The following is a 13,837-nucleotide window of genomic DNA, read 5'->3' on the forward strand; positions in this document are numbered from 1 at the left end:
CTTTAACTCGATTTTGACTTTTCTGAGTCCACATGTCTAAACACGTCCTCGGCGACCTCTGCTTTCCCCAGGTTTAGGATTCGAGAAGAGTCGTTGTTGCTTGGGGGCGGCAAAGGTTGAAGCTTGACGCGCCGATCTTCAGCCCAGCCAAGCCCGGCGGAGTGTGGGAGGTGGGGTTGAAGCGAGAGACGGGCCGGAACTAATATCGAGAACATCTCTGATCACATCAGTGATCACACTCTACCCACTTCCCGAGTTGCGATGGATCTGCTAACTGGGTATCAATCTTCGGATCTCCCGACAAAAGTGCTCATATTTTGATGGTTTAGGGAGGTCTTTACCCACCTCAGTTACCCTTTGCTCTCTTTCTATCCCTCAACCGATAGGGCCGACCGTCAAGATGAATGATTGCTGTCAGGGACCAATGGCGAAACCGAAACTGAGATGCTTCCAGGATACTCGAAGTCGATACACCATCCAACTCAAATTACTATTCCTGCTCGATAGCATCTCAATCACTGGCCCAATTACACCATACCCCTTCTCAGCCATTCCCCAATTCTGATAAACTCATGTTAAGACAATCTCTTTAGCGACCACAACCACGAAATCTAGCCACATCCGTTTCGCTACATATTCCATGAACGATAGGCAATTGGGACATGGCTTCTGACTGATCACGATCTCTGCTTTTGTGAGCGTCTCCATGTGCTGGTAGTGGAATAAGATTTCAAGCCTGATCTGTCTGTCGCGGTCATCCTCATTCTCAATAAACAGTTGATGTTTATGCGCGACGAAGCAAAGCAACTGAGCTGTAACGTGACTGGCGTGGTACAAGCCACTTACAGAATCAGGATCTAGCTCGTGTTCGTCAAAGGCGAACCCGATTCTCTTCGCAAAGCTCAGCGTCTTGTGAGCCCAGTAGTTGGAGTCCAGCCTGCTGTAATCGTTACCACCCAACGGGGACTGGAAGCCACCACCGGTCCAACCGCCAACGGCGACGACTGGCTCAAATGGTCTGCTTCGGAGAAGAACCCCTATTGTCTGATCCTGTCGCGCGATTGGGATGCCTCGTCTCGGATTTATCAAGAGAGCAGTCTTCGCGGCTGGCGATTTGACAAATCGGGGTTGGAACAAATTGGCGAGTTCCGACTTGGCGACTTGGGCTTGTAAAGGAGGCGCAACTCCGAGAAGTGCCCTGATATGTCTTCGACGACTCTTTGACTTGAGTGGTTTCTCCGCGTAGTCGACATGTCGATACTCCCTCTCCTCGTCGTTCCTTTCATTCTCCTCGGAAAAGTCTGCAGCGACACGCCCGTCTCGATCTTTCTGTTGCGCACTTGCCCCGGCGGCGAGGAGTATCCCAACTAATTCGACGCGGGTCCAGAGAGCTGCCTCCATCAGGGGTGTACGGCCTCGGTTGTCACCTGCATTGACGTCTGCGCCTAGTCGTAAGAGTTCCTGAACGTTTGTGCGATTGCCATGAGCTACCTCTATAGATAGCCTCGAAGATCCTAGAGTTCCTTCGATGCGTAGGTCGTGGTTGAAGTGAGGGCAAGTCGCGTAGTCGTGGCCGCAACCCCAACGATCCTCTTTTTCACTTGCTTCTGTCCCAAGCTTCAGAGAAACCCTCGTCCGGGCTGGTCCAATGCCATTTTCTTGTCTTTCGTTTCCAGAAAGGATAGCGTGGTCTTTGACGCTGAAGTTCTCAAACCGATCCGTCACGCTGATACGGTGACCCAAACGGCTGGACTCAGGCAGAGCCTTCAGTCCAGATTTCCTGAAACCAACGGTTTCAAAACACTGAAAATATGAATCTTCGTTCTTTTCGGAAGTAGATGTTTTGATCTCCCAGGAAAGCCTTCTCACAGCATCGTGCTTCTCAAAAGGGAAGATAAGCCTGTATGCGTAGCCGGCAGTATGGCATGGCGCGATAAAGAACCACATGGTCGCAGGCTCTAATCCTCGAAAGGTATAAGGGCTGTTCGACCTTGGCTGGCGTAGACTCTCATCGGCGCTCGGGAAGAAGCTGATGGAATGCTCATGAGGTTGCTCGCAGAAGGGACATTCGGCGAGTGCCCATGTCGTGTCCCATCGTAAGACTCTCGCAATCGCTCGAGAGCCGTTTAATCGCTGGAACTTGGAAGCTAACGACGATGATGGGATCGTCGAATTTTGTGTAGTCGAGTCCATTTCAAGTCGTGATTGTCTGCGTTGGTATGGGCTGAGGGCTGAATAATGACATGCGCCGGGAGGATTAGGGGAAGGGAGAATGAAAGACTGGAAATCCAGAAATCTCAATTCTCACACCTGTTTCAATCTCAGTGACTTGTTTCAATGTCCGAACAACGGTTTTGGCCTAGGTCAAATATTGAAGCTTAGTAACTGATTAATCCGATATGAGGACCAATCAAACATGGTGGTTAGCCTCGCACTATGACGGCGAGCTTACTTCTCGTCATGGTCTTCCCCCGTACTCCCTTGATGGATTTTGAGTTTTTGAGACCTGCATCAAGTGCTTATCGGCGATGGAATGGGACATTTGTAATTGATGACTCTGCCGGCCTTGGGTAGTGATTCGGGTTAGGTATTCGTCATGCCGAATACGAGCATTCAGGACATGGCTATTGCTACGATTCAATGTGGCCATTCAAGGTGGTCTCGTTACGTTATCATTGTCATAAGTCTGCACAATAGCGTCATTGAACATTCAAGAAGCAAGGCCACATGTTACAGCGTCCTACTGGGGATGTTGCGAAGTCTGAAGCATCTCTTGGAAAAAAAAGCTCTAGGGTCTCTATGGAGCAAAGAGATAATTGAGCATTGAGGTCACAAGTGACTATCCCTATCACTGGTCCCAAGCGTCGTTTGCTGCGAGCCTCCTTCGCTCTGGAGTATGGCTAATGACATGCAGCGCTTTGGCTTACTGAAATTCGACTCCGAGGCTTGTTTGCGACTGAGTCAAGTCTCGCCAATGATAGAAAAGGTGGGAAACAATTAAAAGGAACTTTTTGATCATTGGGTTAATGTAAGTCCTAGTGATTTCATCGCTGAGTGCTATAGCTCGCAAACACATCCTTACGTCGACAATACTGACAGACATATATAGCAAACGAGTGTAGAACATCTTTTAGACACTTTCATTTCGCTCCACAAATCTTGAAGAAGCCCTTCACGAGAATAAATCCAGACATGAGCGATCACCATCATCACTAAGCTATCGCTGCTATCGGGTATGTTTGAATGTGATCATCTATTGAAAGTTGCTAGGTTGACGACTGTTGATCTACACGCCAGCAGGGAAACGCCTTTCAGCTAGCGCACAGCTCAATGATCTGGTATCGAAATGTAGATTCTCATATTTGAAAAGAATAATACATGGGCGGGGCCCATGACTTCCTTCGAGATGGAAATAGGCGGCGGAGGAGCTGATTGCAACGGACCAGACAACCTTCATGTGGACCCTTTTCTGTCGATATTCCAACAGCGACGATGGACACACGTCGCCTTGTGTTGGCCTGCCTGGGATGCGTAGACGTTGCCAAGGGTTGCATTGCAGTTGCCATGGTCTGCCTGCGTCAAATCATTGAGAGATGGCCTTGTTCCAAACATTTGTGATACACGATTGAACTCCAAAGCCCTTTGACCTCAGTCTCAGGCGCCTCAGTCTTTGAAGTTCACACCGCGCCATGCGATGTTGACGATCAGAAGTCAGGCAAAAGTAGTTCGTTGCTAGCGTACCTTACTTTCGGAATCCGCTTATCGCCCTTCAGGGCGTTCTAGGCCACGAGACGCTAACTTTGCGGTCACACGAAGCGTCTTCCATGACCATGGTAGAGCCATCCAAGTAGTGCCCGAACCATCTGTCCTGGAATCGCCTTGTATGAACCCTCCAACGACAGGCCACAGACTCACGCACCTCACACGAGGCAGTTACCAGACCCCCTCGTCCTGGAGATAATTTTTTCATATCTCCAGTTCTGCCCAATCCTTCTGTCGCAAGCAGAATACCAAGAGTCAGCGTGGGGATTGGCAACTCCCTTGGCTCACAAGGGCTAGTCTAGCTTCCATGTCTTAGTATCAAAATGGCAAAGTCAGCTCGACAAGGGTCAGGATGCCGGAATACCGGAAATATCTGGCCAGATAGATTAAAAATGGTAGTGCTAATGATTACGATTCCAGGCTAATTACCCCACAAAATGAAGAAAAACTGCCACAAAATGAGACCAATGTCTCACCCAAGCTTCAACGGCTTTCTGACTCGGACCAACGACAGGCCACTGACCAGCAAACTGACGCATCCACGCATTATTTAGCCCCCATTACCCATTACTACAACCTCACAACTCCCTCACAGCGAAATTGACTCTTCTTTTCTACTTCCTTCGATATTATCCACATTTCTTGAGTGACAGTCATCTCGACTAGCAGATGAAGAATCCCTCTATAGCCAAGAGAATGAAGACCAGGAACATCTTGGTAACTGAGAGAGACGAAGCTGCTTGAGATCCAGTCGAAGCCGAGACCTGAACAGGCGTCTGGGATTGCACACTCTGACTCGTCTGCGAAGGGGCGTTTACTGAGGCGTTTCCAGTGATAGTCGACAAAGAACTAGCTGTCTCCAGTGGGGCACTTCCACTCTGAGAAGTCAGCGCGGTTGGAATCACGGTTGTGGTGGTGGTTGGCGCTACACCGCCGACCTCAGTGGATGCTTTTTCCAGAGGCGATGAACTCTGGGCGTGGTTTTCAGAGCCCTGAGGGGCAGAGCTGGCAGCATTGGTATTGAAGCTTCCAGAGTTGATTGATGCAGACGGCGACGACGGTGCAGGTTGCTCTCCCACCCCTGACTGTGGGACTCTAGGCGTAGCGGAGGCGGTAGGGAGGATCGCACTCGGGGTAGAAAGCCCGAGAGTAACCGTGAAGGTTTCTTTGGGCAAGGCGGTGTTATTACTCCACGGGGAGGCTCCATGAGGCACCTCGGAAATCCCAGGGGCAGACGCCGGGGAAGAGCCGGGAGAACCGGTAGGGATTGCCGTATGAGAGGTATCTGAGCTTGAAGTCTCGGTGTAGGTACTGACAGTAACTGTTTGCACCGGAGAGACAACAGTGATGGTGATAGGCACGGCAGAGCTGACGATCGCGCCACAACCATCGTCTCTGGGGCCAAGATGAGGGGCCGCAAGGGCACATCCAACAAAAAAGGACAAGAGTTGCGGCTGCATTGTGATGTGAAGCAAGGAGGGCAATTAAAGAGATGGAGTCTAGGCAAAGGAATGAAGAGCCGATATAAGGTAGGTAGTTGAGACTTGGGGATTGATGAACCTGACTGGCCCCAGAATGTGTTTGGATACGACAGTCTATATAGGCTACCGTACATGATCATTGTTGTTTCCCTTATCAACAGCCCAACGCGGACAACTTCCTTAGCAACCAGAAATTGTCCGTATCCGGCTCTCGACGGTCTGCAGCCAACGAGACCCAGCCGACGATATCTTGTGATGTTTCTTTGCACTTTGACTCCATTCCGACTGCGTAAGATTTGACGGACTGGGAAAGGTCAACATTCGCAATTGACAGCAATCCTGGACTTTTGGAGCGGGGAATGGCCTGAGAGATTTGATTCAAAGTTCTCCAGTCCATATAGAGACCTCGGTGCAGATGGGATGAAGTGAATGCTGTGACATCGCGCCAGATGTGAGGTATTATTCTGGAGCTCAAGCGCCGCATGTGGTGTTCTAGACCGTTTTCAAACAGAAATGAGGATCTTCGTCTTGGACCCTTCTCTTGGTAGCTGGATGTCGAATGATTGGTGTTCTGGGTGGTGGAGTGATGTTCAGCCGGGATGATGCCAGGGAGGACGGAGCAATCCTTGTGTCTCTCAATTTCAGCTTCGATCTTGGCCCACAACATACTCGACCCTCGGCAACTACGGCCGGTACTGAACAACGCACCGTGTTATTATTGGACGTTGGGAAAACATCTTCCCAAGAGGGAAAGTGTGAGATATGACACCAAGGGCTGAGAATAAGACGTCAAGCTGTAGTAGTCGAGATCATGCTGTTTTCATCACTCAGAAGCGCGTCCAGACCCAGAGCATGCACGTTCTTGGTCCCTGGTTTACAAGGGCGGGTCTTCCGTAGCGCTCGTATGATGTGTAGATGTCTATAGATTCCTATGCTCTAGCCGAGATGCTGTGAATAGGTTGCCTGGCTCCAGTGGTAGCTGAGTGTAGTTCTCCGCATGCGTTCCAGTTCAATCATGTTCGACTCTACGGCACAACAAGACGGAATGCAACAGATAAGACATACTGAGTAAGTTCCGTTCTATATCAGCTGCGCGAGTGCATGATTGCTCTCTTGACATTCACATATAAACTACATGAAGTCTCAAGAAGATTGAGAATAATATCATCACTATCTTCTCCTCTTTTGTATCTTGTCATTCACTTGAATCCCTGCAATTTTAACAAACACCTTCTTCACCTCTTTTTCTAAAAATGCGCGCCTCGAGGAAAGCAGCGCTTGTCACTGCCCTGGCTTCGGCCCTGACCCTCGAGCCTGTGTCGGCTACCTCTAGCTGCCTTGCTCCCACCGGAGACCCTGTGACTGTTCAGGCCTACGTAATGGTCGAGCAGATCCCTGTTCATCTCAGCGCCGATATCTGTTCCAACACAACGTTGAGTGTTGCCGGCACTGTCTTATCCATCACCAACGCTCCGACTTTCCTTGTGTCGGACTTTGTGGTCACTAGTACCATCACTCACACCTCTACTGTGTAAGCCCATTTCTGACCTTCCCCTATGGTTGCTTCCTCGGACCATACTAACGCTCGCTTTGTCTCAGAAACTCTGTCTCTACATTCGATGGTCCCTGCGCTACACTTACTGCTCATGGCGGCCCTGATTCTGAGCCTACCACCATCGTCATCCCCCCTAAGGCTGGCGATGAGGTCGGAACAAAGATTATCTGTACCCCTGCGGCCACGAACAATGCTGCCTTCTCCGGCCCCTACACGACCATTACTGCAGGTCAGTGGTCTGGCCAGGGCACGAAGACTCTGACTTTGGCGCCGGCTGGGGGTGATCCAACAGGCACCGTCATTGTCTTTGCTCCCGAAGCATCTGGACAGTTCGGGGCTCAGGGTGTCTTCACGGGCCCCTATACCACACTCACCGAGGCCTGGGCGGGAAGCACTGCGACGACTGTCACTCTCCCGCCTCGAGGTACCGATAAGACAGGCACCCAGATCGTTCTAAGCCCTACTGCGGTACCAGCTCTCTTCACCGGGCCTTACACGACGATCACTGGCACTTGGACGGGACTCCAGCCAACAACCCTGTCTCTAGCCCCTGAGGGAAGTGACCCAACTGGAACTGCCATTGTTTTCTTGCCGACATCCGCGGGCTTGAGCTCCTTCACGGGCCCTTACACCACCGTCACCGGAGCCTGGACTGGCGCAGTTCCTACAACCGCCTACCTCCCACCTCAAGGAACCGATCAAGTCGGAACTGAAATTGTGTTGACGCCTACCTCCTCCCCAACAATTACTCCCTTTACCGGGCCATACACAACCATATTTGGTCCCTGGACTGGAACAGTTCCAACCACTGCCATCCTCGCGCCTCAAGGAACCGACCAGGTCGGAACTCAAATCGTCCTGACACCCACTTCTGTGGCTGGCTCATTCACTGGGCCATACACGACTCTTACTGGCCCCTGGACCGGGAATATTCCTACCACAGTGACCCTAGCTCCGGCTGGAACAGACGCCACCGGAACTCAAATCGTTCTCGTTCCCACAACCGCCGCTACATCTTTCACCGGTCCTTACACAACTCTGACTGGACCATGGACTGGCACTATTCCGACTACAGTCACACTTGCTCCGTCCGGAACCGATGCCACTGGAACCCAGCTCGTGCTTCTTCCTACTACCTTCACGGGCCCTTACACGACTATCAGTGGTCCTTGGACTGGTACTGTCGCCTCCACGCTGTCCATCGCTCCTACTGGCACCGCTACTGTTGGAACCGTCATCATCTTCACTCCGGCTGACCCTACGACTTCTGCAAGTGCCAGTTCCGAGGCTCTAAGCACGGCTGCGTCTCCGTCGTCGGCTACCTCATCTGATCCAGCCACGAGCTCCAGTGAGACATCCACTTCTGCGAGCTCGACCGCTGTGATAGAGACCACTACCTCTACGGACACAAGCAGTTCCTCGCAAACTTCTTCAAGCGCTGCTTCTAGCTCCGAAGAGTCCTCTACCACCTCCTCTTCGTCTTCTGAATCGCCAAGCTCAACCTTTACCGACCCTAGCAGTTCCACTGCGTCTTCCTCCACTACATCGACTGACCCTGCTACATCTTCATCTTCCCCGAGCACGAGCTCTGAGTCTTCAAGCGCAACTCCTTCTTCGTCTACCTCATCAACCGAGTCGTCCTCGAGCGCGACTTCGTCCTCATCTAGCTCGTCAAGCTCATCGACCGAGTCTTCTTCAAGCTCATCCTCGTCCTCGTCTAGCTCGTCCTCTGAGTCTTCATCTAGCACGCTGACGGGAACTCCAACAACCACAACTTCGCAGAGCTCCACAGTTTCCGCATGCGTCGTGACCGCTACAAGCACCTCAGAATACTGCAACGTTGCCTTGCCCGGAGCCTGTGCCTCACTCTCCACCACCAGCGGTCTCGCTCTCGTGCCGGTTGTGGCATCTTGCACTGTGGCCCTTGGTCCATACGCAGCAGGCAACGTTGCGACATGTCTTGCAACCAACGTGGGCCTCACTACTGCCGGCTCCGACATCGCAAGCTGCATTCTCACCGCTCTCGAGGGGCGTTGTATTTCAACCCTGCCGACGGCGTGTACTGATCTGGCGTCATCCAACGGTCTGGCTCTCGTCGCAGATGTGGCCCAGTGTACCATTGCGCTTGGTCCCTTCGCCGCTGGTAGTGCCGCGACCTGTCTTGCAACGGGAACCATCACAGCATCTACTACTGGTACGAGCATCATTCAGTGTCTAGAAATCGCCTTTGGCCTCCAATCAGGCGTGGTCACAATCACCAACTCCGCCTACTGCCCGACTGCCACCGCAACCCCTACGCCTTCGGTCTGCGCCACGGTCCCTGAGCCTTGCCAGAGTCTCGCCTCTATCAACGGCATTGCCCTTATTGCGGCGATTCCGGTGTGTACGGCAGCCCTTGGCGCTTACGGTGTTGGAAATGCGGCAACCTGTCTTGCTACCGATGTCATTGGCCCTCTGAGTGTTGGACAGGACATTGTCACCTGCCTGACGACTGCTCTCAGCACGCAGTGTATCTCGACTTTGCCCGAGCCTTGTCTCGCCCTGGCAGGTGATACCGCAGCGGAGTTGGTCGTCGACCTGCCATTGTGCACTGCTGCCCTTGGTCCATTCGCTGTTGGAGCTGCCCTTACTTGCTTGTCCTCGACGGTTACCAACGGAGACTCGGTCGTCGCCTGTCTCAATACGGCCTTGTTCCAGACATGAATTTGAATCTGTGGTAATTCGAATGACTAAGAATTGAGCATGGGGTTCCCAAGACTACATGTGGTGTAGTGTCGGGCTAGTGCTTGGAGTTAGACTTGCAAAGAGACCGAGGCTTCTTCATCAAGCGTGTATCTCATAGTGGAGAGGGGTACGAAACGAATGGATGTCAGGCGATTATGTTGTGGCCGCTTTTACTTCTTAGCATAGTTGTTTGTTGTTCTTAACTACTTTATTCTAATGATATTCTCTTACAATCTTCCATGGTCTATGAAGTACGGGAAAGATACATGTCGTTATCACTTGGCCTGAATCAGAAAAACTGTTTCCCCAGCCAGCAGCGTGGGTACTATGAAACATTCCTTCGCGGCTGGAAGCTTGCCTCTAGATTAATTTGAGGACGAATGTAGATGAAATTTGTCTTTGTAAAGCCTCTTCATTCCAAATCTGGATGCCTTGCATACAATCCCAGTGTTCTAGTCTCTTCTCATGATGATAGACTATTCGTCTCGTAACAGACCCGAGGTGCCAGTTCCCTCCGCCAAACTGACAATGTTGAAGCTGTGCTCATCAAATAGCGATGCTCCACTGAATGCCCTTGCGAAGAGTTCCATCATTGTCATGTCCTCCAAATGCCTGCCACGTGTCCAGGCACATGTCGATAGACTGCTCGCTGCTGGTGTTTTGGTCTGCTACAACAGCCTTTCGAGTGATACCTTTGTGCGTCATCGTAATGACTTTGCCACAGAGCCTGTTGTTCTGCGCTTGACCGTACGGCTCGAATATGCCGGACGGCATCGCCACCAGTGGGAGGCTGCGGTCGACCGAGTTGGCAAAGTAGGTACTCAGACCACAGGCGCCATTTCTCCAGAAAATATTGCGGCAGGCAGTTGCGTCCCCGAACATGAAGATAGAGCCTTTCGTATGAGAGCCTGAGACTGCCTCACCGGCGACGGCCTGAGACGCACCCAGGACAAGAAGAAGACTCGGGAGTAACGAAGAGAGCATCTTGCAAGGATTGTATGTAGACAGTCGACCGTGAATTTCGATTCAAGATATGTAGAGAAGTAAGAGGTGTTATTGCTGTGACTGAAAGGACTGATTTGGGAGACAGCCTGATGGGAAACATACGTGTGAAATGGGCGTAAGGCTTGATAATAAGTAATCTGCCCGTGATACTCGGCTGGGCCAAAATCATGCCAAGCATTCGATGCTGCTTTTCGATTCGAGAGCGATGAGGAATCCTCTCTTGAACGCTCAGCTACTGTTGATAGAGAACCGGTGATTGCCTACTGGCTCTCGATGAACCAAGGCTTAATTTCGGCGAGGCCTACTTCTCGTGTCCCACGACCAGTGTGCGTCGCAATCCATAGGATCAAACGCCCGTAAGGCCGCTTGCTAGCCATTCGGTATCCCGCATGTAACTTCCACTTTTGTCCATGAGGCTGGGATCACTAACTTTGTCATTCAAGGCTGGCTCCAAGTCTTTACTAGGCAGTAGCTCAACTGCCATCTCAAGCCATCAAATATTTTGACAGTATCCACTCCCGCAACGACTATAGTATTAGTAAACTACGCCATTGTGCCTGCATGTATCAGTAGTTGATGCGCGTTTGTTGCGATTCGTGAAATGAGAACTGTTGAATGCATAGAAAGATCGGGTGTCAAACTTCCCGAAGCTACCACTTCCGCTACTACGGAAATTGGGATCTTTCAGACCGTGTGGGATAGTTGACAATTGATGCAGTCCTAGCTGCCTTACATCCTTTCAATCGTTTTCAACCTGTCTATTCAGGCTAGTGAAACAGACTAAGCAAGCACAATCGGCCCGCCAAAGAGCGATCCTTGGTTGTGGAACAAAGCTCGAGCAAGTCTCAATTTGGCTGCCTAGACATCCCGGCCGGGAATATGAACAAGATTTCCTCTTCCGTCCAAATTGAGCTTTTACCACTTTACCACTTGAAAAGTCATCATTGCGGGTCGACAGAGGAGTCAGTGGGTCCTTTGCAAAGGACTGGTTACAACAAACAAGAATTGTTTCCTGCGTCACTTGGTTCCCACATAATCATTTGAGATCACACGTTTCAATGCAAGACTAGGTCACTCTTCGTCTCGTGAGTTTCATGGTCAAAATATCAATCTAATCCTTAGACGGCGCATAGCTCTGATCATTGGTCAATTGATCCGGCGCGAGGATAAACCATGGGGTTTGGGAATGCCGGAAGTCTTCTTTTGTCGTCGTTCTATCAACGTGAAGGATTGCGATCTGCAGCCTGTTGTTCCAAGTGAACATTACCCTGACTTAGCTACAAACACGAGGTCTTCTAATAAAACATATTTCAAGCTAGACTAATCATGGCGTGGTTTACACGACTCAGGGGCTCGGGAACTTCGATTGGAGTGTTTCTCATCCGAAGCCCATTGCAGGAGGGATTATTATAAGAAACGAAATATCATCGCTGTTCGATCAAACAATCTGTTCACCAACTTCAAACCTTTCCATTCGCTAGAGTCTCGCCAACCTTCTATTACCACCATGTTCTACAATTTCGCCTATGCGTGTGCCTTCGCCACGCTGCTAGCTGTACCTGCGACGGCAAGAGACGTTCCAGCTAACGTTAAGGCCTTTTACGACCAAGTTCGTGGCCGGCAGCAATGCTCCAACGTCCTCAAGACCGGCTTCCATAGCAAAGAGGGCGGCAAAGGAGGTGAGCCGACCGAGAAATGTCCCAAGAGAATAGATTGCCCAGTGACCCTAATACGGACAAATTACCCGCATCACAGATTACAGCTATTGTGGCGACTACTTGAGCAACTACAATGTCATCTACATCCAGGGCTCGGGAGGTCGCCTCGCGAACATGGATATTGACTGCGATGGTGCGCAGACTCATGGAGACGGCCGATGCGGTTCCTCCACCGACACGCAGTCGCAGACGTCTTTCAAGTCCGAAATCCAAGGTTACAAGGCCGGAATCAATGATCTGAACGCGTATGTTCACCCTTACGTTGTTTTCGGTAACGACGGATCTAAGCCCGGATGGCCTACCTTTGACCCAAAGAAGCATGACATTGAGCCCCTGAGCGTCATGGCAGTTGTTTGCAACAACAAAGTTGTGAGTCCATCCTCTGTACCTGTCGTTGTCGATGTATCCTTCATTGGCGCAACTTCTAAACCTTGAAACCCGTAGATCTATGGTATCTGGGGTGACACCAACGGTGATGATGGCAGCCAAGCCATGGTCGGTGAAGCCTCGCTTTCTCTTGCTACAGCCTGTTTTGGAACTGGCATGAATGGCAATGCTGGACATGACCAGTCCGATGTACTCTACATTGCGTTTCCGGGCAAGGATGCCGTTCCTGGCGCTCATGGTGCTACCTGGGCTGCCAACAGTTACGATGAATTTGAAGGCAGCATCTCGACACTCGGCAATCGCCTTCTCAAGAGAATCCGAGCTTGAGCCTCGAAGCGAACGCTGATGGAATCCTTCAGATAGTCATAGACGCATGCTACGTATAAAAGCATTGCTACGAGACGTAGAGGAGACTCCGCGTAGGGTGATGGGAATGAGGTATTTTTCGTGTACATTAGCATTATTGAATGGTCTTTGCAGCCTCCTTAGAACCACACTCGCTATAAGAATTGATGTATCTTACATTTCTTCTGTTCGGGTAGCAGCACGTAAAAAGATTTAGTCACTACTGGAATTTGTCTGACTGCAATGACTTGCGTGCTTTTGCCATGATCCGCTTCAAGGACACGGTCGTTCTCCGTATTTCATAAATGCCAGACGTGCTCAATTGCGGAAAACGTTCTCCCGCAAATGTTCCACGGTCAGTGTTGGCCGCCAAAAAAACAAAATGATATCCACGGTTCTCACTTGAGCATCTGTGATTCCTTTGCCGACATTACTGAACGACATGATGCTGCTATTTTGGCATATGTCCCTTCAAATGAACCTTGTCAGGTCGAATCTTGCAGCAGCACCCATCGGGGCGCAAGAAGGGATGAACGATAGACAGCCGGTTGTGTGCCTTTCCCAAAGTACTTATCTGTTGTGGATGGGAACCACGATCGCTTCTCAGTGAGACATAAGTATAGTAACTCGAACTAGCAATTGATCGCAAGCTCTGGGTAGCAGGTATGTGATGATCAAAGATTGGTGCACGGTTTCAAAATGATGTTATTGATAGGCAGTCTTTGAGAAAAGGTATCGGTGCATCCACCTCCGAAGTGCCAAAGGCTGTTTCCAAGATACAAAAGAATTGAAGAATAACGGGAAGAGTTTCCTAAGGTAATAAGCCAAAGCGAAGCGAATGTTAGATGATGTAGAATCCT

General features: G+C 50.6%; 2 protein-coding genes across 2 annotated transcripts; both read left to right on the forward strand.

The window, feature by feature from the left end:
- Positions 1-6,400: 6,400 nt before the first annotated feature.
- On the forward strand, positions 6,401-9,690 carry HER10_EVM0000098 (uncharacterized protein). The gene is made up of 2 exons (XM_035469893.1): positions 6,401-6,774; positions 6,843-9,690. The coding sequence occupies exons 1-2, from the start codon at positions 6,497-6,499 to the stop codon at positions 9,499-9,501; spliced, it is 2,937 nt and encodes a 978-aa protein (XP_035327485.1). The 5' UTR covers positions 6,401-6,496; the 3' UTR covers positions 9,502-9,690.
- A 2,344-nt stretch (positions 9,691-12,034) lies between these two features.
- HER10_EVM0002430 (fungal chitosanase) lies at positions 12,035-12,959 on the forward strand (the record flags this gene model as incomplete). Its single annotated transcript, XM_035472141.1, has 3 exons — positions 12,035-12,206; positions 12,283-12,614; positions 12,690-12,959. The coding sequence occupies 3 exons, from the start codon at positions 12,035-12,037 to the stop codon at positions 12,957-12,959; spliced, it is 774 nt and encodes a 257-aa protein (XP_035327687.1).
- Positions 12,960-13,837: the final 878 nt, after the last annotated feature.

Source organism: Colletotrichum scovillei (assembly GCF_011075155.1).
Source record: "Colletotrichum scovillei strain TJNH1 chromosome Unknown Contig00010, whole genome shotgun sequence".
In the NCBI taxonomy this organism is placed as follows: Eukaryota; Fungi; Ascomycota; class Sordariomycetes; order Glomerellales; family Glomerellaceae; genus Colletotrichum; species Colletotrichum scovillei.

Bases quoted from the DNA above. Each gene is read 5' to 3' on its own strand.
- HER10_EVM0000098 (XM_035469893.1), top strand. From the start codon at position 6,497: ATGCGCGCCTCGAGGAAAGCAGCGCTTGTCACTGCCCTGGCTTCGGCC. The intron at 6,775-6,842 runs GTAAGCCCATTT...GCTTTGTCTCAG, and splicing joins ATCACTCACACCTCTACTGT to AAACTCTGTCTCTACATTCG.